Here is a 27,672-nt window from a genome sequence, read left to right as displayed (position 1 = left end):
TCAAAATGCCAACCACATTTTTCACATAATTAGAACAAACAATCCTAAAATTTGTATGAAACAATAAAAGACATCAAATAGCCAAAGCAATTTTGAAAAAGCAAAGGAAAGCAGGAGGCATCACAATTCTAGACTTTGAGTTTTATTACAAAGCTGTAGTAATCAAAACAATATTGTACTGGCACAAAAACAGATACACAGATCAATAGAACAGAATAGAACAGATACATCAACAACTATATGGCCAATCTTTGACAAAGCAGACAAGAATATCCAATGGAAAAAGACAGTCTGTCAACCAATGGTGTTGGGAAAACAGGACAGCTACATGCAAAAGAATGAAACTGGATCACTTTCTTATACCACGAACAAAAACAAAATCAAAGTGGATTAAAGACCTAAATGTGACACTTGAAACCATAAAAATCCTAGATGAAAATAAGGCAGTAACTTTTTAACATTGGTTGCAGCAACTTTTTTCTAGATATGTCTCCTGATGCATGGGAAATAAAAGCAAAAATTAACTATTGGGACTACATTAAAAAAAAACAAACTTCTGCATGAGGAAGGAAACAATTAACAAAACTAAAAGGCAACTTGTAGAATGGGAGAAGATATTTGCAAATTATATAATGGATAAAATTATCCAAAATATATAAAGAACTTATACAACTCAACACCCCCCACCAAAAATAATCCAGTTTAGAAATGAGGAGAAGACACGAACAGACATTGTCAGTATGGCTAAAAATCAGTGGTGTCTGGGTGGCTCAGTCAGTTAAGCATCTGACTCAATTTCAGCTCATGTCATGATCTCAGGGTTGTGAGACTGAATCGCATGTCAGGCGCCACCTTGAACATGAAATCTGCTTAAGATTCTCTCTCTCCTTCTCCCTCTGTCCTTCCCCCCACACTCACACACTCCCCACCCCCCCCCAAAAAAAGAATGGCTAAAATAAAAAACACAAGAAACGATGGGTGTTAGTGAGGATGTGGAAAAAGAGGAACCCTCCTGCACTATGGGTAGGAATGCAAACTGGTGAAGCCACTCTGGAAAACAAAATGGAGGTTCCTCAAAAAGTTAAAAATAGAACTACCCTATGACCAAGCAAGTGCACTACTAGGTATTATCCAAAGAATTAAAAAAGAAAAAGTAATTCAAAGGGATACATACACTCTGATGTTTATAGCAGCATTATCTAAATTATGGAAGCAGCACAAGTGTCCATTGATAGATGGATGGGTAAAGAAGATGTGGTAATATACATACAATGGAATATTATTCAGTCATAAAAAATGAAATCTTGCCATTTGCAACAACATGAATGGAACCAGAGAGTACAATGCTAAGCGAAATAAGTCAGAGAAAGATAAATGTATGATTTCACTCATATGTGGAATTTAAGAAACAAAATAAATGAGCAAAGTGAAAAAGAGAAAGTCAATGCAAGAAACAGAATCTTAACTTCCAAGGACAAATTGATGGTTCCTAAAGGGGAGGTCAGGGGGATGGGTGAAACAGGTAGTGGGGATTAAGGAGTGCATTTGACATAATGAGTACCAAGTGATTAAAATAAAAACAAAATATATCTACACCTAGGGGCACTGGCTGGCTCAGTTAGTGAAGCATGCAACTCTTAATCATGGGGCTTTAAGTTCAAGTTCCACATTAGGTACAGAAATGACTTAGAAATAAAGTCTTAAAATTTTTTTTAAATGTACATGTATATCTATATACCTACAGGCTTCCTATTCTGGACCACAATGAAATAAACACACTTTTTCCTATTTCTCCTGCTAAGTATGGATGCTTTCAACTCTGGGATTTATATATAAAACAAACATAACGAGACTCAGAAAAATGGAGAGATGAAGGTTAAGGACTGTGATGAATTCTCTGGGGTTTCTACTTGCCTCATACGTTCTAGACTAAGTGCTGGAGAAGACAGAAACTCAGAAATGTTAATGGCATTTTTGGGGGGAAAATCCCCCCAAAGTCTGCTCTCTCCAGCCAAAGAAACAAGAATGGGGCAGCTTAGTGAGCCAGAAAACTTTCAGGCAAGCACCATGAAGGAAACCAGCCCCAACTCACTCCCATAAGCAAAGTCAAATGGAAAACCCAGATTTCTACCCTTGCCCGACTGTAGCAATTCCCCTCACTTGGGTGGCATGAGAAAAGATCAAGTGGGGAGTCGAGGATTTCATCCCTGCCCAGCAGTAACAAGGCATCAAGGGAGGCAGAGTGGAGGCCAAAATCGTGCCTCACCATCCAGTACTTATGTGGCCTCTGCACCACTGTGGTGGTTAGCCAAGGTCATGTGGTAGCAAGGCTATCTGACCCTAGGGCATGGTTGTTGGGTGGCGAACCTGGACTGCCACCTCCACCTGACAGGAATAAGACAGCATTCCCCTTCTTCCACTGGCAGAAGATTTAAAACATCAGACTTAAATAGGATCCATGATCTCATAACTTAATATCTAATATGTCCAGGATATAATTTAAAAATCATTTATCATAGCAAGAACCAGAGAAATCCCATCTTAAATGAGTAATGACAATCAACAAATGCTAACACCAAACTGACACATCTTGGAATTGTTTGGAATTTTAAAGCAAGCATGAACATGATTTAAAGCAAGTATGAACATGACTGAATCAAATGAAAAAAATTTAAAGTCTCATCAAAGAAATAGAAGATAAAAGAAGAACTAAATGGAAATTTTAGAATTGAAAAATATAATACCTAAAAATTTAAAACTCAGTGAATGGGCTTAATAACAGAATGGAAGGGACAGAGAAAAGACTTGGTGAACTTGAAAATAAAACAATATAAATTACCCGGCCTGAAGAACATAGAGGAAAACAGACAGGGCCTGTGGGATGTAACAATGAATTAACATTCATGACACTGGAGTCATGAGAGCAGGAAAAGGGTAGTGCTAGAAGGTACTTCAAGAAATAATGGTGGGGCGCCTGGGTGGCTCAGTCAGTTAAGCATCTGACTCTTGATTTCACCTCAGGTCATGATCTCAGGGTCCTGGGATCAAGCCCTATGTCGGGCTCCACGCTCAGCAAGGAGTCTGCTTTGCTCCCTGTCTCTCTCCCTCTGCCCCCCCTCTCCTGCTCTCTTTAAAATAAATAAATAAATAAATAAAATCTTTTCTTTAAAGAAATAATGGCTAAAATTTCCCAAATTTTGCAAAAGACATAAACTTAAGTTTCAGAAAACTGAGTGAACCCAACAGGATAAACCCCGAAAAAATCCACACCAAGACATCAGAGTCAAACTTTCAAAAACCAGAGACAAAGAAAAAAAAACTTGAAAGCTGCAAAGATAAGTGCCACCCAGCACAATGGGAAAGAATAATTCAAATGATAGTTGATTTGTCATAAAAAAACCATAGAGGTCAAAAGGAAGTGGCACAACTTTTTTCAAATGCTGAAGAAAAAGAAATGTCAACCCCAAATTCTAAATTAAGTGAAGCTATCATTTAGGAATAGAGGAGAAATAAAGACATCTCAAAGAAAAACTAAAGAGAATTTGTTGTCATAACATCTACCCTAAAAGAATGACTAAAGGAAGTTCTTGAAACAGAAATAATTTAAAAAGCAAAAAAAAAAAAAAAAAAAAAAAAAGGAAATCTTGGAACATCAGAAAGGAAAAAAGGAACATTAGAAAGAGCACATTTATAGGTAAATATAATACATTTTCCTTCTCCTCTTGAGTTTTCTAAATTACATTTGACCATTGAAGCAAAAAGTCAAACATCTTGAAGTGGTTCTCAGTCTATATAGAGGAAATATTTAAGACAATTATAAATGAGATAAGGTCAACAGATTTGGAGGAAGATAAGGTTTTTATACTTCACTCAAACTGGAAAGATGTTGACACCAGTAGACTGTGATAAGTTATGTATGCATAATATAATTTCTGGAGCAACCACTAAAACCCCATACATTCAAAAATACTACAGAGAAATCAAAATAGAATTCTAAAAAGTTTCAAAGAACACACAGGAACACAGGAAAAAGAAAACAAAGAAACAAAAGAAACAGAAAATAGAAAACTAATATTAAAATGGCAGGCTTAAGCTCTAAAATATCAATAATTGCACTAAATGTAAATGGTCCTAAAAAACAATTAAAAGTAAATAAAAAATGGCTTCGCTAAATGCAAGGGCATTATGCTGAATGGGGAAGGGGAGCCAATCTCAAAAGGTCTCATACTGGATGCTTCCATTTATATAACTGTCCATTTCCTAGGACTGCCATAATAAATTACCATGAACTGGGTGGCTTAGTATAACAGAATTTCATTGTCTCATGGTTCTGGAGGCTTTAAGTGCAAAATCATGTCAGCAAAGCCATGTTCCCTCAGAGATGCTAAGGGAGCATCTTTCCTTGCCTCTTCCAGCTTCTGGTAGCCCCAGACATTTCCTGGCTTGTGACAACATAAGTCTACTCATTACATAGCATTCTCTCTACATCTTTTCATTTAGTCTTCCTTCTGTCTGTGTCAGTTTCTACATCCAAATTTCCTTTTTTCTTAAGGACATTGGTCATACTGGATTCTGATGACCTCATTTTAACAAGATTAACTCTATAAAGACCCAATTTCTAAATAAAGTCACGTTCTGCGTCACTGGAAGTTAAGTGTTCAACATAACTTTCTGAGAGAACACAATTCAATCCGCAACAATGACATTCTCAAATTGACAAAATTATAAAGATGGAAAACATATTAGTGCGTAGGGATAATGCAAGGTTACAAAGCAGTTGTGACTATAAAAGGGGAGCATGAGAGGTCTTTGTGGTGATGGAATAGTTCTGTATCTTAAGTGCAGTGACAATTACATAAATCCATGCATGTGATAAAATGGCAGAGAACTACACACACACATTTATCAATATTCTGACTTTGATATTATACTGTTGTTACATAAGACATAGCCACTGGGGGGGGGGGAAACAGGTGAAGGGTACTTTCTCTGAATTTTTATTTCAAAATGGAAGTATAATATATGGATATGGATATGCCCACACTAAGACACCTAATCAAGCAGTTTTTGAAAACAGAAAGAAGATTCTACTGCTTTGAGAAAAGAAAAAATCTCATCCAAAGGTTCAACATGGAACATAAAACATAATGCCTTCAAAACTGAAGAAAAATGAGAATTCTCTACCCAGCTAAACTATTCATCAAGAGTAAGGGTAGAATAAAGATATTTTCAGACACATGAGACCTCAAAACAAGTATCTCTCATTAACCTTTCCTCAAGAAGCTATAGAAAGATGTGTTCCAGCAAAACCAGGCAGCAGACAAAGCAAAAGGAAGACAGAATCCAGGAGACAAGGATCCCATCAGAAGAAGAAGAAGGAAACTTCCAGGGTAAATATCAGTGCTAAACCCAGTTCGTTCAAAATGAGTGAGCATCTACATGAGCACTGCTCCTGTCTCCATGAAGCCTGGGGACTCTTCTGATGGGAGGCTCACTACCTGCACTGGAAAGACATCTGTGGTGTAGTGGGGAGACATTGAGAATTAGTAGCTCCTAAACCCAGGAACCTGATCTCTCATATCTCGTTGTGAGAGCCTAAATGGTGAAATAGGGATGATAATACATCTCACAGCAGGCCATTGTTGGGAATTAGAGATGACATGTAATGGGCAACCGGATGGGAAAAAGAGCTCTCCAACCAATTTTTCTGACACAATCTTACCTCTAGTTCATGGAAGGGAACAGGTTGTGACGGAAGGCAGGAAACACACTTGATCTTTATGGTCAAGGGATTTAAGTCCTGCTTTTGCTCCTCAGTCATGATAGGACCTTCTGTTTTTAAAGTCAAAAAACAATCTAAAATGCTGGCAGACTTCCCCCTACCACGGCTCACAATAGTTTGCCATCCTGGAGGGGGCAGGAGGGAAATACAGACAGTGTTAGACTGTGACTCATGACAGCTCCAAGACAAGTACAGAGGGATCAGGCAACCTGAGAAGAGCCAATGATAAATTATAACCAAGAGAAGAAAACTAAAAAAAAAACCAAAAAAACATAAAACAACAATTAGCAAACACCTACTGTCCGCACATTATATGTGGTTTTCTCAAACTGAGGTCCCATAAGCTCCCTAAGAGAATTTAATTGTTGTGATTTTTTTTAAAGAATTTTTATTTATTTATTTGACAGACAGAGATCACAAGCAGGCAGAAAGGCAGGCAGAGAGAGAGGAAGGGAAGCAGGCTCCCTGCTAAGGAAAGAGCCCGACGCGGGGCTCAATCCCAGGACCCCGCGATCATGACCTGAGCCAAAGGCAGCGGCTTAACCCACTGAGCCACCCAGGCGCCCCTAATTGTTGTGATTTAATCTTGATGGCCATCTTGTAATTTAAGCATTTCCTGAATCATCTATAGGGATACTGATGCTTAGGTAGGACCCTCAAGCAGTCATATTTACTGGGTCTGGGATGTAGCCTCCACTCTAGGGTTTTTAAAAGCTCTCCAGGCAGGACACCAGGGTTGCTCAGTGGGTTAAGCATCTGCCTTCAGCTCAGGTCATGATCCCAGAGTCCTGGGATAGAGCCCCGCATCAGGCTCCTTGCCTAGCAAGGAGCCTGCAGCATCCCCTGCTTGTGCTGTCTCTCCCTCTCTGACAAATAAATAAAAAATCTTTACAAATAATAAATAAAACTAAATACAATTTAAAATGCAGTTCCTTCATCACAGGAGTCACATTTCAAATGCCTAGTACATGTGTAGCTATGAGCTGCTCGACCAGACCACACATCTCTGGAGCATTTCCATCACCACAGAAAGCTCTTCTGGGTGGTGCTGCTTCAGGCAATGACTCTAGAAGAGAAGAGGTTCGAAAGCACGAAATGCCAGGGTCTCTGTTGTGGCGGCCAGTGGTGCTGCGTTAACGGGTGTGGCCCAAGCAGAGAAGCGCAGCTCCAGACGTAGAACACAACTGGTACAACAGAGCTGGATTGAGCACAGCACACTTCCGGGTAGGGCCGTGTTGCAGCAGCGCAACTAGGGAAAAAGGCGGGTAAACGGAGCCACTGTGTGGGGCACACATAGCTGGGAGAATCTTTTTCTCGTGAAAGGGGTCCATACCAGGTGGAGAAATAATGAATGGTGTTGGGGGTTGGGGAGAGGTCAAATCTTCCATTGTACAAGCAGAGAGGCCTAGGCTCATACCGTAGTCACGTGACCTACAACAAGTCAGAGGTTCTGTGGGGCTTCCTTTCTTCATATGGGCAGAGATTCCACCGTGCTTAGGGTGATTAAGACGGTATATGTACACGAAGGGGCTGGGAACACCACCTAGCATGTAGTGGGCACGCAGAAAGATCAGCTCTGCTCCTTTCACAAGGTTTGTAAATGTATTTCTAGGGCACACGAAAGCCCAGTCACTCACACTCGGAAAGAGGTTCCCTTCCAAAACAAGTTATGGGCCCCAGGTGTGCGGCTGAGCCCACTGGCGTGACCATGGGGCCATGTGCACCTGCTGCGGACAGCTCTCAGGGCTCCCACAGCTTTCTCTTCAACAAAGCTGACTTGTCAAGGCCATAACTAATCATGACTTGTATTCTATAACTCTGTAAACCTTTTTGTGAAAAAGACTGCCCAGTATGGAAGAAATCTCCACCACCAATGTGCACTCAAACCACCATTCAGTGAGGGAGGGCTCAGCCAAAATTCCAGGGTAGGGTTTCACAACTTCAAAACCACAGATATTCGGGGACAGAGAATTCTCGGCTGTGGGGACCATCCACTGCTTTATGGAACAGCAGCATCCCTCCGCTCCCATTTGTGACGACCAAAAAACCTCCTCATATGACCAAATGTCCCCCTAGGGGCACAAATGCCCATGCTGAGAAGCCCTGCTCCGGAGTAAGAGAAGAGGAGCCTGGGAATGGACCCCGCAATGAGCGTTCATCTACACCGGCCAGACCTCAGTGTGCATTAAAGTCCTGGGTCCTCTAACAGCCCTGTGTGGCAGCTTCCATCTTTGCTTTCTAGACAGAGAAGCTGGGATCCAGAAATGTTCAGAAAGCACCCCAGGTCTCTCAGCTAAGAAGTGTGGAACGCATGTCCAAACCAGTCCTGCCTGGCAACACTTGGCCCCTCCACTATGCAACAAAAATCAAGAGATCATTCCACAGTCCTTTTAGAATCGTAATGGGTTACTGGCCAATCAATATTCACCACTAAGGGATGCAAAGCCTAGGGCCTAATTCGAAATCAAAGATAATGAGCAAAAATTACCATGCTGGTTTTAGAATGATCTTATGCTGTTATTTTATGGCAAAAACAAACATCCAGTTGGCCTGCCAAGCCAAGGCCCTTCTTAGCTGAGGACCATAAACCGTGATATCGGTGTAAGGAAGGAGGCTTGTCTTTCTTTCTTGCTGAAGGCCCAGCACCCTGTATCCAGCCCACCCAAATGTTCTGACAGAAGTGGCTCCAATTTGGTAACCTCTCTGAGTCCTACTATGTGCAAATTTATGCACCTTATCTCACGTGACCTTTATTGCAGCCCTCCGGGGTAGAAATCCTCCCTCCATTCTACAGATGAGGATATGGAACTGAAGGACTCAGAGGAAGTGGCCAACTTGCTGGGCAGTGGCTGAGTCAAGATTCAAAGTCTGTTTGTCACTGGTGCTCTTGGAATCACTGAGCCATTACAGGGCCGTGACGGCAGTTTGGGGGTGGGGGGCGGGACGGCAGACACCTTTGGGCTTCACCCTGCTGGAAAAAGTCACGCCAGGCTGTTTGAGACCATCTGAGCTTCTCCTTCCTCCCATAGCAAAATTAAGAAGCAAAATCAACCTCGATCTAAAGTCAACAGGTCACCCGGAGCTCACCCACCTCTAGGCACCAGTTTCTCTTGGGGATTCAGCCCACAAGGTATGCCCCAGAGATGTGTGCCCCGAGCAGGAGCTTGAAACCCCGGTGTGGAGGCCGGCTCTACCTGGACCACAGCCTGAGGCGGGTAAGCATCTCTGAAAACTCACTTCTCTAGAAAAGACTCCATTGCTCCAGGAAAACTAAGACAGCCTGAATTCAAGGCCCAACTTCTGGTGAAAGCTGATTTTCAAAAATCCATTTAAAAAGGAAAACTGAAAAGTTAATGGTATTTCCTCAAAAAACGTATAACTGTCAATACAAGAGCTTGTGAGCATTCGATTTTCCTGGCACCTGTGTAACGTTTATGGGGTAAACCGCAAGCCACTGCAAGGGTTTGGGCCGGCTCAAGACAGTAGCCTAAATTTCTGCAGATTTGCCAGTAGAGGGCGCACATCCACCCTAATAGCCAACCACAATCCCCCTTCCACCCCGCCCCCAACCATGAAATAAACTGGAAACTATTTTCTCTGAAAAGAAAGAGGGTTATCCCCCCATATTACTATTTTAAAAACAAAGTCATGTAATTTTACCCAAAATACATGGTGAGCTTTCTATTATCAAGACCTAGGGATATAACACACATACCTACTTATTATTTGTCCAACCGTAGATAACCTAGTTTCCAAATTGTGATCAAACTTACAGAGCAAGAGAACGGAACCCCAGTTCTGCCCCTGAGCTATGCGATCCCAAGTAATTGCTTTGCCCTCTCCAAGTTTTGGTTCCTCACAGAACCAAGCGCGGGCACCCAGACAGCACTCCTGCAAGCTTACTGGGAGGCTCAGAGTTTGCGATGAGTAGTACTGGACCGGAGGGAAACACTGGCGCCTTCCCCCCTTTCCTCTACTAGATGCTTTCAGAAACATCTGCAAGAAAGTGCTTACAAAAAGCAGCATCTTATTTAGCAAACAAAATTAGCACAATTACTCTTACCAGTTTCTTCGGAATCAGGCCTGAGTTCAAACCCTGGCATTGCCCCTACTTGCTAGGTGATCTCGAACAATACATCTGACCTCTCTGTGCCTCCTTGTCCTCCTCTGTACAACAGAGAAGCTTACCTCCACTTCACTGAAGTGACTGTGGGCATGAAGCTAGGTGGCAGAACGGAGGCTTGGTCAATGCGGGCACCCTGTTTATGGACATTCTAGCCACATGGGACAAAACAACCAAGACCGGCTGGGACCAGGGGTGGCCACCTGCGAGGAGCGGCATCACCGCCAGCTCGGTGGAGAAGGTACCATGCTTCCAATCTCCTTCCATCTTGAGGTCAGTTTCCTCCTCTGTTTGAGATTTCTTCCCTCTCTTCTGGCTCTTCTTTCTCCCCTCTGAGTCTTTCCTTTTAACTGTGAAATCAAAGGAAGGAAACAAGCGTTCCCAGGAGCTCATATCCAAGCTCCCGTATGTGAATGCATACGTGCTACAGAGACTCAAAGAGGTTCTGGAAGACCCTGGAAAGCGGAGGTCATCCTTTATGCTGCCACCCTTCCCCAGCAACCAGAAGAGGTGTTTACATGTAGATGACAAAGTGGTTGTCAGTTACATGCAGGAATAACATGAGGGCCGTCCTGATCTCCCAGCCGGTCCACTCCGAGAACATGGGCAGAGGGGGCCGAGGTTGGATGAAGAGCAACATCACCACATACCAAACTCCTCCCCCAAGTCAGCTCTTAACCACAGTATAGGGCTGAGGTTTGGGCTTTGAAGTCAGACCACCAAGGTTCTGGAACCGCGTCTCCCCTTCCTTAACCATCCTGAGCCTCAGTCACCTCACCTATAGAATGGGGACAGTACTGCCTACCTTGTAGGGTGTTGAAAAGAGTAAATGAGCAAAGGTACATAAAATATTCAGCTCTGTGCCAAGCTCAGATGCAGGGGTGGGGGAGGAGACAATAAGACATATGTATATCTATGGTAATTAAAGCCATTAGCTATTTGTTCCATGATACAAAGACCAATGGAACAGACTACAGAAAGCCCAGAAATACACTGCACACACAGGGGACTTAACAGATGCCAGGGTGGCATTTCAGATCAATGAGAAAGGACGGACTAGTCAATTAATTATACTTTCCATCTGGAGGCAAATGAAATTATCGGGCACCTCATGCCATAGGCAAAATGAAAGGCAGACTAACGGTGGAAAACAAAAAACTTCAAACTAATTAGAAGAATACACAGGAGACTCTACTGATGTCCGGATGAGGAAGGATTTCTTAAACATCACAGAAAGTACAAACTGGAAAGGAATAGTTACATAACTAGTGTGCAAAACCAGCACACATAGAGTAAATGGGTAACTTACAGACCCCGGCCTATGGTGTTTACAGGGTACGTAAGTGATCACACATAATCATCAGAAGATGTAAAGAATAAAGCTTCTGAATCCATAAGAAAAAAATGTAAAACCTAGAGTTGCCTGGGTGGCTCAGGCGGTTAAGCATCTGCCTTCAGCTCGGGTCATGATCTTGGGATCCCAGGATCAAGTTCTAAGCCCCCAAGATGGGCACCCTGCTGAGGAGGGAGTCTGTTTCTCCTGCTCCCTCAAATTTCTCCCTTTCTCTCAAATAAATAAATAAAATCTTTAAAAGAAAAGCTTAGAACTCAACAGAAAGGGGTGCCTGGGTGGCTCAGTGGGTTAAGCCTCTACCTTCGGCTCAAGTTATGATCTCAGGGTCCTGGGATCAAGCCCCACGTCCGGCTCTCTGCTCAGCAGGGAGCCTGCTTCCCCCTCTCTCTCTGCCTGCCTCTCTGCCTACTTGTGATCTCTGTCAAATAAATAAGTAAATCCTTAAAAAAAGGGAAAGAAAAAGAAAAGTAAGCCAAGAAGCAGGAATAGCCAATTACTTAAGATTATAACCAAATAAGCATAGGAGATGCTTTCGAGTCCACAAGGAATCAGGAAGTAAGCCCCTGACCATGCCAAGCATGACTGATAACAGGGAAAACCTGGAATTCTCAGGACTTCTGTCAGGAGAGCACATAGGTACAACCCAGAGAATAAAAACCAGCAATACCTCCTGAGGGGTGGAGGTGCGTTTCCCATGCCCTCTGACCCCACAGGGCAAATGCCCTAGGCTCTGTAGCACAGACACACAGAGACCTGCACAAGGATGATCGCTATCACTGTGTTGGTGATGGTGGGAAATTGGAGACGACTCAAATGTCTCTCAGTGGGGAGTCCATGGGACTGGAAAGCATCTCCTATGCTTGTTTGGTTATAATCTTATGTAATGTGGCTATTCCTGCTTCTTGGCTTACTTTTCTTTTTCTTTTTCTTTTTTTAAGGATTTATGGGCACAGCCCTCCAATGGGGTCCTCTATAGAATTTACAAGGAAGGAGTTGGACTTACACATGTGGACACAAATAAACCTCAAAAGTCAAGCTGAATGCAAAGAGCCAGTTGCAGGAAGATAGGTACAGTATGAAACCATTTCTGTAACTCATAAAAACAAAAATCAATACAACATTGAATGTGTCAGAAAGAATGGGGTGGAAGGGGGCACCTGGGTGGCTCAGTGGGTTTAAAGCCTCTGCCTTAGGCTCAGGTCATGATCCCAGGATCCTGGGATCGAGCCCCGCATCGGGCTCTCTGCTCAGCGGGGAGCCTGCTTCCCCCCTCTCTCTCTGCCCGCCTCTCTGCCTACTTGTGATCTCTGTCTGTCAAGTCAATGAATAAAATCTTTAAAAAAAAAAAAAAAGAATGGGGTGGCAGGAAAGTGTCACACCAATTTCTATGTAGGATAGGGAAATGCTTTTTTAAAAAGATTTTTATTTATTTATTTATTTGAGAGAGAGAGAGAGAGTGAGAGCACAAGTGTAGGAGAGGGAGAAGTGGACAGCCCACTGAGCAGGGATCCCTACAAGGGGCTCAGTCCCAGGACCCTGGGATCACCACCTGAGCCAAAGGCAGATGCTTAACCAATGGAGCCACCCAGGCGCCCCCTAGGGGATGCTTCTTAAAAGCACAGGATGCAAAGGAGTCTACATGTGAACTTCTTTTTCTCAAAAAGAAAGGAGGGAGGGAGGATGGGAAGGCTGGAGGGAGAGAAGATGAGAGGGAAGTAGGAATAAAGGAAGGAAAGAAACAAAGGAAGAAAGAAAGAAGGGGAAAGAGCAAGAAAAATGAAGGAAATGTGGCAAAATCTCAACGCCTAAATTGTACATACATCGTATTTTTTGTTCTCTTCTTTTTTTCTTTTTTTTTTTTTTCAAAATAAAAAGATGGTTTGAAAATCTCATTCAAATGCTTAAAGAATATTTTTAAAAGGTGAGGCTATTTAATCTGGAAAAGAGAAAACTTTCCAAAGAGCTGACGGTGTTCCGATATGAAAGCGTGGACTAGTCTTCTAGGGCCTTGAAAAGGGCATGTGAGCAACTGTGTTTCCGATGCCTGGCAGAGAGCCCGCCTGGAGCAGTCACTTCTCTCTGCAGCTTCAGAGTGTTGAACTCGAACAGGGAAAAGCGGACTTAATGGATAAAGAGTTAAGGAAATGATTTGTACCAATTACAGCTGTATAAACAGGAATTGGGCCATCCCAGGAGGCAGCAAGTGCACCAGTTCTAGAATATTCCACCTCATACAGGAAACCTAACTGCTGGCTGAAAAACTGGTGAAGCGAACAAGGTTAAGAAGGAAGAGGTCAGGGCACCCAGGTGGCTCAGTCATTAAGTGTCTGCCTCTGGCTCAGATCATGATCCCGGGGTCCTGGGATCGAGCCTCATATCGGGCTCTCTGCTCAGCAGGGAGCCTGCTTCTCCCTCTCCCACTCTCCCTGCTTCCGTATCCTCTCTCACTGTGTCTCTCCGCGTCAAATAAATAAATAAATCTTTAAAAAAAAAAAAAAGAAGAAGAAGAAGAAGGAAGAGGTCAATGTAGTAGCTTCTGAGGACCCTCACCTCTCGGTCTGTCACCAAGATTACAGACTTCGCATGAGTGGTTCCTGCAACCTGGAATGCAATTTCCCTCATTCTACCATAAGAAGTGAAGAACTTCTTATCTTCTGAGAGTCCTTCTATAAAGCTGACTCTTAGTTTCTTCAACATACCTACCTACACTTACCACAGCATCTATCACATAGGAAGGCAGTTATTTATTTGAAAGTCTACAGTCAACTTTAGAGATTTTATTTCCATGCTCCCCATGACATCATGAGTCAGGAGCGTGGAAGCATTGGCAGGAATGGGAAAGGCTGTGTGCAAATGGGTGGAATGATGCAGGTAAATGAATGGGAGAAGGTGGGTTGGAATGGCTGGATGGGGTGAGACAGAATGGGTAAGTTGAAAGGGTATGTAGTGTTTTCTTACTTTCAAGTAACATGTGGTCACATATCAACAATCTTTCTGAAGTATTCTGAATTTGGAATATTTCATAATGCTTCTAAGTCTAGTTATATTATAAAATTCCAAAATCCCATCCCAACTTACTTTGAAATTTTTGCTTTTCTAACATGTTTGTTAAGCTGTTAAATGATGATCTCTCATGATGATCTTCTCCTTCCATCTCCATGCCGACTGCTGTTCCCAAAGAAAGAGCTGTTTCTCTTGAAATACTCCATCTAGAAAATTCACAGAGAGAAAAATAAATGAAGGTGAAAAAAAGCAGGGACCAGACCGAAGAATCTATTTACTGGACCAATCTGGAGTAGATTTTTATTGTATTTATTTATTTTAGATTTTATTTATTTATTTGTCAGAGAGAAAGAGAGTACAAATAGGGGGAGCAGCACGCAGAGGGAAAAGCAGGCTCCCTGCTGAGCAAGGAGCCTGATGTGGGACTTGATCCCAGGACTCTGGGATCAGGACCTGAGCCAAAGGCAGATGCTTAACTGACTGTGCCACCCAGGTGTCCCATGAGCAGATTTTTTTTTTTCCATGAGCAGATTTTTAAGAAATGACATTGCATTCCTCTAACCAAAGCTTCTTAAATTTCAATGTGCAAATGAATAACCTGGAAATGCTGTTAAAGAAAATGCAGGTATGGGTCAATAAGCCTGGGTGGACCTGACAGTCCACATTTCTAACAAGTTCCCAGTCATGCTGTTGCTGTTGCTCTGCAGACCACACTCATATTATCAATTTCTAACTAGAAATATTATGGAAAATAATATATTCTTATAAAAGCAGTCAAAGCTCTAATATACCCAGGAATTCATTTGCAGGAATTATCCAACATCTATAGGAAGAAATTTTTTTGAACTCTATTAGAAATCATAAAGGAGGAGCTAAATTAGGTGAAAAGATATACCATGGTCATGCATGGGAGAGCCTCAGAATGTAAAAATGTCAGTTCTTCTCAAATTAATGCATCAATTCAACACAAAAAACAATTTTTTAGAAGTCAAGATTTTTTAATGACACAGTTTCTTGGTTCTCCCCATCCCACTCTCCCAAGCCTCCAGCTGGGCCTCCTTTCAGCCTCTGGACCTCCAAGGCATCCAAGGAATCTCCAGATCCTTCTTAGGCTCTAAGAGCAATTGCACTCGTAGCAGGAAAGGCTGTGGACTTGGTACTCTGAAGTCCTAGAGTCCTGGCTTTACCAACATTCCCAAGATCCCAAGAATTCCAGTTTTAAATCTTTGAGCAAATCACTAACCACTCTGTTATGTTATAAAGAAAACAGAAATAGTAATAATACCATCTCTCAGAGTGACCATGATGAGAATTGAGGTAAACCAACATGTGCAAAAGCACAGGGCATATCTGCGCTCATAAATACAAGCATTCCTTTCTCTGTTCCTTTAATTTCACCTGAATTGCATGAGCTCCGACTTAGCTAAGTTACTAAAAATCCACATGACTCTCGGTGAGACACTGTACGGTTTAAGCAAGAGGGGGTTCCACTCCCAATCGCTGAAATAGCATGGTTCCATCCTTACCGAACTGTGGAAAGTTCTTCCATTCTGAGTACCTTCTCATCTCCCTCGGGGATCTTGGGAAAAGTTTCAAACTCTGCTGGGTGAGAATATGATAATATTTATTAGCAAATGGACTTCCTGGTCCACTCTAGTTCCTTAAAGAAATGAGGGTCCTTTACCCATTTTATAATGGCAGTCACCAAGCAGCAGTGAGCATAAAAAGGCTGGTTAATAATAAATGAGTAAATGAATGAATGCACAGACTAATGAGGATTATTCGGACAAATGGAGGCGAGAGGAAGCCACCAATTTCTTATATAACACCCCATGGAGGGTGGAAAAAAAAAGGAAAAAAAGTCACTATCTATTCAGTTGTCTAATTCAGCACTGTTTACATCAGAGAATACTGAAAACACTCCCGAGGTCCCTACGTCCCCATCTACAGAGAAGCTTACAATGTCACTAGCAGATGAAAAATTATGGACTCCACAAATGGAGTTTATGCAGTTCTTCAGTAAATAGATTCTTAAGTAAATAGGAAAGTGCATGTAGGTACATATTCATCTCAGAATACAAAAGTATGTATCCAGAACAACCCTATCTATGTAAAAAAAAAAAAAAAAATCTTACAGCAAAGGAATTTTCCATAACATAATAACCAGTTCTATCCTGGTGATAGAACTATAGATTGTTTTCCCTGTTTGTTTTATATTTTTCCATAGTCACTGAGTTTTCTAAAAGCAAACCACACATATGTAACTTCTATGGTTAGAAAAGTTTTATAAGTCATTAAATAAAAATTAAACAAAGAAAAAGGACCAATCACAAAAAGTGATTCCTGCACTGAGAGCAGTGATGCCTTCCAGAATGAACCAGCACCAGAAGGAGTTGCTGATACAAAGGAAGGATACCAGTGTACATGCACGACACCAGCAACACCCATCTATCCCCTTCCCTGCCATTGACTTCCCCCAACTAGTCCACAAAGGTCATCTCCACTCACCACGCAAAGACTTGATGTGTTTTCCTGCTTTTTCTGCTTTATCTGGTGCATCTTCCTGATTCCACTCCTCTTTGATGTGTGGGGCCTGTGCAGACAATCTTCTCTGATTTAAAACCAAACTTTTCACTTCTTCTAGAAGACAAGAGAAGAACCATTGACTCAAACCAATCAGAAATACTTACGGAACACCTTCTACGTGTATGGCACTCTCCTAGGGCTATAGACGGAATAGGCAGATAACAGAGGCAGGGCCCCTGCCCTGCAGGAGCAGACGCCTAGGCGCTGCTTCAAAATGCCAGGAAACCCAAACCTTAGCTGGCAATGGCTTCTTCCAAACAAGACCATTAAGTACTTGACATGAGTCCTTCCATTTGATCATGGTGCTTCACATGAAGGAAGGCACTCCCACTTCCCCTATTTTACAGGTGGGGAGTATGACACTTATGTAATTTTCCTGTGGTCAGAGAGCTGGTACTCACTGAGCCAGAACTACTCCCCAGGGCTCCTCGAAGCCAGCTAGGGAGATGAGCCCTCTCTCCTTCATTCTATCAGTATAGGACTCCGTATGCTTGTAGCAGTAACCGACATGGGAGGAATAATGAATGCAGAGAATGAAAGCTACAAGGAAGAGGTGAAGAAGAGGTGCGATTGGATTCAGTGTTGCAGGACAGGTACTGATTGTGGAGAAAGAGAGGAGGCTAAGAGCCGGCTGGGTATGGCCCCATAGCTGAAGGCAGGGCTCACAACCAGAAAACCCCTTGTGTTTTCAGGAACCAGAAGTGAAGGCGAGAATAGCGGCGAGAAAGGAGGCCTGGGGAACAAATTCTAGAATGCCTTCAAGGCCAGACTCAGAAGACGGACCTGGTTCCCCAAGCCACCAGACGGCCATAAAAAGGTGCACAACAATGGAGTGCCAAGGTCAAAGCAGGGCTATAGACAAGTCAGGGAACTGCAGCAGGAGAGAGGAGATGGAGAAGAGACCTAAATGCTGAGGGAGGAGCCAGCTGAGAGGCAGAGAGTCCCAAAGGGACCCACAGAGGCAGGGACACCAATCAGGTGTTGGTTGGAGGGACAGCCAAGAGCTGAGGGCATAGCTGGGTCATGCATGACTCTGGGGCTTCGTGAATGACGCCGTCTTTGTCCAGTAACTGAGAATCCAAGAAGCCGAGGAGATTTAATAGAGGAGGAATGTTGACTTTTGATGGGATGTTCCATTCGAGACCAGCAACAGGTTGAAAATTAACCAGTTCGGGCAGAGGACCTATAGTTCATCCAGATACATTTCCTATCCTTTCTAGAACATGAGCCAAACCTCTCAGGCTGTTGCTTCCCTCCCACAGACAAGAGTTTCAAGAAGACAGCCTTTAAGGAGAAAAAAGGACTTAAGACAACAAGCACACCAAACGCATTTTTATTAAAATGTTGTTTCTACTTACACACAAGACGCACAGAGCAATGTTAGCAATGTCTGCCTCTGGTCCAGGCATCATGTTATCTTAGTTCTTTCTCCCTTGTGCTAGTCAATTTTTAAAGGATTATTTATTTCAGAAAGAGAGAGAGAATGTGCGTGGGGAGGGGAAGAGGGAGAGACACAGACCACCCCTTACCGAGACCATCATCCCATGACTCCAAGATCATGACCTGAGCTGAAATCATGAGGTGGACACCCAACCAAATGAGCCAACCAGGCGCTCCTGTGCTAGTCAATTTCTGAATTGTTTTACATAATGAACATACACTGCTTTCGGAAAGAAATTATTTAACATAAGAGGCAGTGATGTCAGGTGTGAGATAGGGCTTGGGGAGGACCAAGTGCAATCTTTTCAAGTACACTCAGGAAGGCCCATGGCCCTCCCAGCAGGGCCTAGAGCACACTTCCTTCCTTTCCTGGCCAGCTGATTTCATTTACCTTTCCAGACTTGGCTCCAATGGCCCCATACACCTGCCCCAGCACCCGTGCTCCAATGTGAGCTCACTTTGGGGCACATGTTTACCAGAAATTCTGGTTCAGCAGCTCTGGGGAAGACCCTGGGATCTGCACTTGGGCAGCATGTCTTTTTTCTTTTTTTAATTTTCCTATTTTATTTCTTTTCAATGTTCCAGAATTCATTGTTTATGCACCACACCCAGTGCTCCATGCAATACGTGCCCTCCATAATACCCACCACCGGGCTCACCCAACCTCCCACCCTGGGCAGCATTTCAAACACATCTAACACAGGTGGTTTTGAATCCCATGCTTTGAAGACATGGGTCTTTCCTTGTGTACAAGTAAGAAAAGTCTCTTTGAATGCCATTTTCTCATACAGAAACCCTACAGTGAGTAGTTTAGATATAAACCAGTGATTCTCAGCCAGGGGTCATTCTGCTCCCCTCCCCAGGAAACATCTGGCAATGTCTGAAGAAAATTTTGGTTCTCATAACTGGGAGGTTACTACCGGGATCTAGCAGGTGGAGACCAGGACAGCTCCCACAGCAAGAAATGATCTGAACCAAAATGCCAACAGCACTGAGGGTAAGAAAACCCAGATATAAGTGAAAGATGAACAGTCAGAAGGGCCAAGTGTCCATGCTGGAAAACCTCCCCAAGAAGGCAGGCTGGAAAGCCGGAGAAAGCAGAGGGTTCTGCTAGTCACTAAAAAAATGGGTTCTGATTCTGGCGCTGCACACGCTTCAAGCAGGTGTCAGTCTCCTTTGCTTACTGCAAAATAACTATACTTGTCTGGAGCCATCAACAACAGTGATAATGGTACCAGACTCCATCCCTTCTCAGACACACATTGCCATGACTTTTCACGTTTCTCAAAACTGGACACGGCTTACAATTAATGCCACAACATAGTTTAATTGGCAGCATTTTCATTTTTAAATACAGACAACACACACTCTCTCATTGCTGGGGGCTGGGTACACTCCCATTACCCTGCCTTGAAGCATATAGGTAGAGAAAGTGAGAGGGTGCCCAAGGTCATTGGCTAGTTCAAGATGGGAGACAGGTTGAATTGAGCTGACTGACTTCCAGGCCTGGATCTTTCCACTCTCCCTAGCTCTCCTTGGAGGTGAGCTCAAAAAGAGACTTTCTGGCATTGGCATCTGGGTGGCTCAGTTGGTTGGGTGTCTGCCTTTGGCTGGGGTCATGGTTTCAGGGTCCAGGAACAGAGCCCTGTGTTGGGCTCCCTCCGCAGCGAGGAGTCTGCTTCTCCCTCTGTCCCATCCCCTGTTTGTGCTCCCTCTCTTCCTCTCTCTCAAACAAATAAATAAAATCTTTAAGAAATATATTTACCCAAATAAGAATCTAGAGGGTCTCTATGGAAAGATTAATATGGTTGTCTCAGGGTCATGGGATTCTTAAGTTTTCTCTTGTTTCATGGTATCTTTTTCATCAGTGAACACCCAGTATGGGGCGCCCGGGTGGCTCAGATGGTTAAGTGTCTGCCTTCTGCTCAGGTCATGATCCCAGCGTCCTGGGATCAGCCCCACGTCGCGGGCTCCCTGCTCTGCAGGGGAGCCTGCTTCTCCCTCTCCCTCAGCTTACCTCTCCCCCTGCTTGTGGTCTCTTGCTCTCTCTGTCAAATAAATATATAAAATCCTTTAAAAAAAAAAAAAAACCATCCAATATTCAGCCAGGAGACAAGCCAGTGGGAAACCTACATGTGGGTGCAGCCTGGGGACAGGAAGTCCAGAAATGCGGCAGAGGTAGAGGTGGTGAGCGCAGCACATGCACAGACACCGCCCACCCTCAGACACAACTCCAGGGGGCAGTACTTCTGGAAGCTCAAGCTTGTCCTGGAGGGACTGACACCCAAAGCCACATGTGCCCCGGGAAGGTGAGATGAAGGAAAAGAGCGGACACTGGCTTTGATCCTGTTCCTGGTGAGAAATCATACGCCTGAAGAAGTGTTTCAAATAGGGGCACCTGGGTGGCTCAGTTGGTTGAGCGGCTGCCTTCAGCTCAGGTCATGATCCTGGAGTCCCAAGATCAAGTCCCGCATCGAGCTCCCAGCTCCACGGGGAGTCTGCTTCTCTCTCTGACCTCCTCACTCATACTCTCTCTCACTGTCTCTCTCTCAAATAAGTAAATAAAATATTAAAAAAAAAAAAGAAGTGTTTCAAATAAAACGGACGCCCAACTTACCAAAAGTTCCTGTATCTTCGGAATACCCAGTATTCTTTAACCGGTAATACCGGACTTTTCTTGAAACCTTGTCCTTTGCGTCCCAGACCTTCAAGGTTATTTTGTGAAAATTTATTTTCTTGAGTAATTCCTTTGTCACATTGATGTTAAAAGTTTGGGTCCATGACACCCAGACTTTGTCCCCTTCATGCCACGGCCTCACTGTCTGTTTAAAAGAACACCAAGAGGCTTTAAGTGTGCAGGACTGGGGGGCTTAGTAGCCTGAGGTTACCCACCCCCACTGGCCTTGCCCTCCAGGGCACTGCTCTCCACCTGCCTGCCTTCTGGGCCTGGCGCTCCCCATCTCCCACCGCACGTCAGGAGATCGGTGTCCTGGTGGGGGCCCTGTCACACTTCTGGGTTTATCGGAAAAAAGAGTCAAAGCAATTACCTTTGCCCATCCTTCCCTTTCCAGTGACTTCCAAGCACTGAGCCAGAGTTGGGCCACAGGCAGGCAGGTGTAGGGGTGTGTGTATGTGTGTGTGTGTCCTAGCAGGCAGGTGTGCTTGACACACGGGGTACTCACGCAGAGAAGGAAATCAAAAGAGCGGCAAAAAGTTTCAAAACACCAAGAAATGACTAGAAAAAGATATCTAAATAGAAAGTCTGGTAATGGATATTATTAGGTTGGCGTGGACTCTCATTCAGTAGGTCTGGGGTGGAACATGATATCCTGCATTTCTAGCAAGCTCCGAGGGGAAGCAAGTGCACTTTCCGCCATAGCAGACTCTATGCAAGGTACATACACACACACACACACACACACACACCTTTACTCCCGAGTCCAGGAACACTTTGGCCACCAGGGGAAACAGCACCATGTCAACCTTTCTAGGCTCCGCATCATCTGGCAGAAGGAAATACTCAATGTGGTAGTAACGGCGAAACTTTGCAGCAGGTTTGTCCATTTTAGGGTGTTTCTTGTGTTTTTCCATCAAACCTGTATATTTTCCTTTATAACCTAGAAGACATGGATTTAATGAGTCTTGGCTGAACCTCACATGGGAAAGCACATCCATCTCCACGGTTCCCTGGAAATAAGAAAGAACCTGATGCTATGGGAGGCCGCCCACCTGCGTGCTGCTTGCCCCGCCTGGGGGCTGAGAGGCAGGTCCGGGCCCCCTAGCCAGTGGAGTAACAGAGGGCAGAAATTCACTGCGTGATGCTGAGAGCATGTGCCTCCATACATTTTTCACCTGTGGCGCTTTGCCTACCTCCCCCTGGTCTTGGCAGTAAAGAGTTCAAGTCACCAATAAGACAGGTCAATTCTAAACATAGTATGTATCTAACCAAAGAGGCAAGAATGGATAGAACTGCAAGGAGAAGCTGAAATTAATCTTCAGGGTGTAGTGCAAGTAGACCAAAAAAAAAAAAAAAAAAAAATGTATATCGAGGTGGAGTTCTTTTCTCTGCCCCTGATCTTAGGGGTCCAACCATGGGACTTGCTTTGTCAAAATGTGAGCAGGTGGGAGGTACCCGAAGGCCAGAAGAGTTCTTGGATGTCTGGGCTTCCCCTCCCAGGTGTCTCTGCCCTTCCACAGCAAGACTGTGTCTGGCTAAGCCACATGTCCCGGAGGAGGATGAGAAACATGGGGAGCAGAACAGAGCCACCGAGGGAAACCTAGCCTGGATCCGCTGACCTGCTCATCCAGGAGAACAAGGGATTCCTGTTTGGAGCCCCTGACTTGGGGAGTTGTTTGGGTTTGTTATACAGAATTTGGGGGGGGGGGGCAACAGATAATCGATATATCCAAACACTCGGAGATTTTCATTCAATACATCTGAGAACTTAAACAAGGAATCTGGTGACGCAAAGGCAGCTTATGTGAACCAATTCTGTAATCTCTTCCTCATGCATTCACCTGCAAAAAGCAGAAACTTGCTTTTTAGTGTTGAGAGGATTAAGCACGGGAAGCCTCTTTAATCATATACTGGCTGGGCCCACAGCAGGTCCCTAAAACTGCAGTTTCCTTCCTGACTTCGGCTGTTGGCATTGGACACCTCACTTGGGGAAGCCAGTGGAGGGAGCTCAGGTGCTCCAGACTTCTGAGGGAAGGTCATGGGCGCACCCCTTTTTGCAGAGGGTGTTGGGATTCTGCTCCAGCACTTACCAGTGCTCACTGGGAAGGCCAGTGAGATGATGAACTTGCAGGGGACAGCCTGGGGCACATCGGAGTCGAGGGTGCTAGCAAGCCCAAATGAGGACTCGCTGCTGCACGGGTGCTCAGAGTCCGATTCCTGGGCTTGGGCTTTGACCTTCAGGTACTCCTCCACATCACACTCACTCCCAGACTGGTAAAAGCTGGCCATGGAGGACAAGGGCCCCATGCTCACTGGGTCCTCATCCTCCCACTCCCAGGCATTCAGCGACATTCTGCTGAGCACCCACAGGCGTGGCACTCCTGGCTGCAAGAAAATAAAGGCACTTCTGTCATCTCCTTCTGTCCCCAGGAGGGAAGCCCTGCCTCTTTCAGGATGACCCACCCTCCCCTCCTTCCCATCCCTTGTCCTGTCCTGGGTCGAACGGCCAAGGCCTGGCATGCAGTAGGCACTCAACAATGAACCACAGAGAATAGTAGCTTGCAGTGATCGGGAAAACAAGCAACCTCAGCTTCTCCAGCTTGAGTCTCTATCCCCCCGCAGCCCAGGCTGCTTCTCCTTTCACAAGTCAGTCACCGGCACTTCCAGAACGCCTGCTCCAGGTCAGTTACCCAAGGACCGCAAAGCTGGGAGAGAACCCTGTGTTTCCACTAGGAGAAGCGTCGGGGTGAGAGCAGGGCCAAAGCACGGATGAGTTTGCAATGTAGGGACAGGCGAGCCGGGCAAGAAGACAGCGCGTGCAAGGGTCTGGTGAGGTCAGAGAGGGCGAGAACCCCCGAGGCAAGGCACAAATGGCCCCTGAGTGCTGGGTTCGGGGCACAAGCTTAGGGTCCGTGGAGGAGGAAGGCCGGCTAACGTTTTGTTTAGAAGGGGGTTCCCAGCAGGAGCGGCAGGAGGAGAGGGACCTTCGGTACCTGGGAGGGGTTGCGCTGGGCAGCAGCCTGGGCGTCACGGCCGCTAGGCCGGAAGGCTCCACAGACGCAGTCTCGCGGACGCGGGCAAGAAGGCCCGCCGGCCTCAGCTGAGCCAATTATGTTTGACCGTTGCTAGGAGACGGGCAGGCCTCCTGGGGGCGGAACTTCTCGCCTCCGCCGCGGGTCGACCCTTGCACAGAACGGGTGTGGCAAAAAGGTGTATCCAAATTCAGAAACTAGTTGCCTCCTTTGATCACGCACTCATTCATCCACTCATTCATTCAATCTTTGAAGAACTCCTGCTCTGAATGTGAGCCCCTATTACACGCCTAGCCCTTCCCTACAGTACAGGGAACAGGGATTTCTGCTTCCGCTATAGGGCCATCAGCCCCCACTTCCCATTCCTCGATAAAGGCAATGGAAACAATGGGCTCTGAAAACTAAAAACTACCCCACCTCAAACCTCTTTCACACGGACTCTGCTTCTGTCGCTGATGTCCTTAAAATATCTTGAGAATTCTGTCTAGCGATCATGATCCCCAACTCAGAGATGAGAAAACTGAGGCTTAGATTGGTGGGGCGACCTGCTTGAGGTCACACACAGGCGAGTATGTGGCAACAGCACTGGACTAAAATCCAGACTAATTCCAAAAGCTGTTCTGGTCTGCAAACACCCTCCCCACCAATCCCCCCAGCTGAGAGAAGGCTAGTTGTTGCTCCCAATGTAGATCACAGAATACCCAAGGGGCTAGGGTGCAGGGACACACCTCGGAGGTAACTAGCAGAAGGAGGCAGGGGCAGGCTTCATGGAGGAGGTGACAAAAGCTAAACATTAGGGTTTGCCAGGCAGTAAAAGCAAGAGAAAATATTCCAGGCAGAGGGAACAGCATATACAAAAGCTCAGAGGGGAGCCTGCATGACAAGTTCAAGTAAGGGATGATTAGGCTGGAGTGGTGGGCAGGGCCCCTGGTACACAGGTGTGAAGGGCAGGCAGGGCTCCAAGACTATGGGCAATGGGGAGCCACATTAGGTTTTCTGTTAAGGGAGAGCAGCTCCACTTCACACAGGTCATTTAGGAGAATGGGAGCTTGGGGAAACTGAGGCTCTGAGGGGAGATATCACCTACCCAAGTCTAAAGAGCAAAACTGTAGCAGAGCTGGAACAGGAACCCAGGTCCCCTGCCTCCCACCTCCTTCCTCCCTAGACTACTCCCAGGGGCTGAGGGAAGCCCCTCCTAAAATACTGCCCATCAGCTGGTACTCTCCAACATTCCTCAGGTTGAATCAGTCTGGGCAGGTTAATAAATAAGGGCAGGTTAGGGACACACCCACCCCTGCACAAGAGCAGGCCTCTTGCTCCTCGAGTCCCCCTGCTGGCCTGAGGCTGGTTTCCCTCCAAAGGGTCCTTGGTCACACTATAACCCAGGGCAGCAGCCAATCTCTGCAATGTCTCCAACGGGGACAGCTCTGAGCTCAGGATTGAGGGACCTTAGGTCTTAGACAAGGGCCCATTGTCTGGTCCTAGATATGCTTCAGAATCACCCAGGAACATGGAAATTTAAATCCCAAGGCTTCACTCCAGACCTTCAGCACTGATTCTCCAGAAACAGATTGTATTTTCCAAAGATAACCACCTCAATAGATTTCCTCCCACAAGTTCTTCTTACAGAGTGACGTTGGCACTCCTCCCATCCAGTAATAGTTCTAGGTTCTTCCCCTCTTGAACCCAGAGAGATGTCTGTGATCATCTCAGACAATACAGTATGGCAGAAGTGACACCATGACTTCTGAGACTAGCTTGAACAAACTCCATGTAACTTGTACCATGTGCCTTGTTCTTTTGGGGACCTCATTCTAAGAATTCAGCCACTATGTGGGGTGCCTGGGTGGCTCAGTTGTTAAGCATCTGCCTTCAGCTCAGGTCATGATCCCAGAGTCCTGGGATCGAGCCCCTGCATCAGGCTCCCTGCTCAGTGGGAAGCCTGCTTCTCCCTCTCCCACTCCCCCTGCTTGTATTCCCTCTCTCTCTGTCACTCTGTCAAATAAATAAATAAAAATATTGGGGGGGAAAAAAGATTCAGCCACTATGTTATGAGGAAGCCCAAGCAGCCACATGTTAAGTCCACATGTAGATACTCTTGCCAACAGTTCCCAACTGACCCCCAGCCTCAACCACCAGACACACCAGTGTGCCAGCCTTCAGATAATCCCAGCTCCCAGCCTTTGAGCCACCCTCACTGATACTGTGTATAGCAGAAAACAGCTCTTAGCACCAAGCCATCTCCAAACTGCAGATTTATGACCAGAGTAAATTACTGTTGTCTTAAGCCACTAAGGTTCAGGATGATTTGTTGTACAATAAATGACTGGAACAGAACCCATATTTTTCAAAGTCACCTCCACCAAGATTCTGTCACACAGCCAAGGTTTAGAACCGCTGCCCTGAGAGAAATGGTGTCCCCAGAGGTCACAGGAAGGAATGAGGAAAAAGGTGTGCCATCTGGTATTCTGGTGTAAGAGGTGGGTCCACAACCTCACCTCAACCAAGATGGCTTCAGGACAGGCAAAGTCAAGGCATAGAAAAAAGGGTATGTGTTCAGGTTGCCTATTGCTGCATAACAAAGCATCCCAAAACTAATGGCATAAAACAACAGCCACTTTGTTTTTTCCAGTTCTATGGATCTGCTGGGTGAATATTCACTGGTGGGGCCTGGGGGTGTATCATTCTCTATCAATAGGGCTGGAAGGTCCAAGATGCCCTCATGAGTCTCGCAGTTGGTGACCTTGGCTGGGACCCCCTCAATTCTCCCTTCCCAACCATGTCACCTTTCCTGCTCCATCAGGCTGGACTAGCTTCCTCAGAAGACATTCTCAGGGCAGGGGTCCAAGAAAGCAAAGGTGTAAACTACAAAGCCTCTTGAGACCTTGGCTTTGAAATGGCGCCGTGTCACTTCTGCCGTATCCATTGACCACAGCAAGTCACGAGGGCCAGCCAAGAGTCAAGAAGATAAAGAACCGACTCCATGTCTGGATAGGAGGAAGGGCAAAACCACATTACAGAGAGGCAGCCCTTGGATGGGAGCAATCCGAAGGCAATCAGTGATGGCATCCTTCTTTCTCTCAGGATAGGGGAGCCCCAGAGCTTCCAGGGGCTCCTAGAGGCCTTTTAGAAGTTCTCCCAAGCCTCTGGCAGTTGGGTGCCTATTTGGGGAACAGTTGTACCCATCTTCTCCTTGTCATCTCTAACACCATTACAAGTATAGAATTTGATGATTTTAAGTAACCTTAACAAGTGATGAAATCATCACCATAAATAAGTTCTGGAACATTTTCATTTTCCCAGTAAGACCCTTCATGCACATTTACAATTAATCTCTGTCCTGAGCCCCAGCCCCAGGCCACCACTAATCTACTTCTTATTCCTACAAATGTGACTTTTGGGGCATCTGGGTGGCTCAGTCGTTAAGCGGCTGACTTTGGCTTAGTTCATGATCCCAGGGTCCTGGGATCAAGCCCTGCATTGGGCTCCCCGCTTGGTGGGAAGCCGGCTTCTTCCTCTCCCACTCCCTGTGCTTGTGTTCCCTCTCTCGCTGTCCCTTTCTGTCAAATAAGTAAAATCATTAAAAAAAAAAAAAAAGACCATTCTTTCCATAAACAAAAAAAATACATACATAAATGAATTTTTAAAATGTGACTTTTCTAGAAATTGCATATA

General features: G+C 45.1%; 1 protein-coding gene and 1 long non-coding RNA gene across 2 annotated transcripts in view; both read right to left on the bottom strand.

Moving 5' to 3' along the window:
- Nucleotides 1-27,672, bottom strand: part of LOC309872844 — an 802,828-nt gene that overhangs the window by 218,385 nt on the left and 556,771 nt on the right. The window lies entirely within an intron of this gene.
- CFAP92 (cilia and flagella associated protein 92 (putative)) overlaps nucleotides 1-27,672 on the bottom strand; it is an 86,142-nt gene that overhangs the window by 42,950 nt on the left and 15,520 nt on the right. Inside the window, exons 2-10 of the mRNA XM_082747511.1 lie at nucleotides 23,959-24,148; nucleotides 23,056-23,350; nucleotides 21,715-21,905; nucleotides 20,906-21,110; nucleotides 16,771-16,902; nucleotides 15,789-15,864; nucleotides 14,338-14,468; nucleotides 10,109-10,255; nucleotides 5,723-5,907 (exon numbers count right to left, since the gene is read on the bottom strand). Of these exons, the coding sequence (XP_082603637.1) occupies nucleotides 5,723-5,907; nucleotides 10,109-10,255; nucleotides 14,338-14,468; nucleotides 15,789-15,864; nucleotides 16,771-16,902; nucleotides 20,906-21,110; nucleotides 21,715-21,905; nucleotides 23,056-23,317 (1,329 nt within the window). The 5' untranslated portion in view covers nucleotides 23,318-23,350; nucleotides 23,959-24,148. The remainder of the gene's footprint in view (nucleotides 1-5,722; nucleotides 5,908-10,108; nucleotides 10,256-14,337; nucleotides 14,469-15,788; nucleotides 15,865-16,770; nucleotides 16,903-20,905; nucleotides 21,111-21,714; nucleotides 21,906-23,055; nucleotides 23,351-23,958; nucleotides 24,149-27,672) is intronic.

The sequence above is a fragment of the Mustela nivalis genome (assembly GCF_964662115.1).
Source record: "Mustela nivalis genome assembly, chromosome: 1".
Lineage (NCBI taxonomy): Eukaryota > Metazoa > Chordata > Mammalia > Carnivora > Mustelidae > Mustela > Mustela nivalis.
This window is presented reverse-complemented; position numbering and strand designations above follow the sequence as displayed.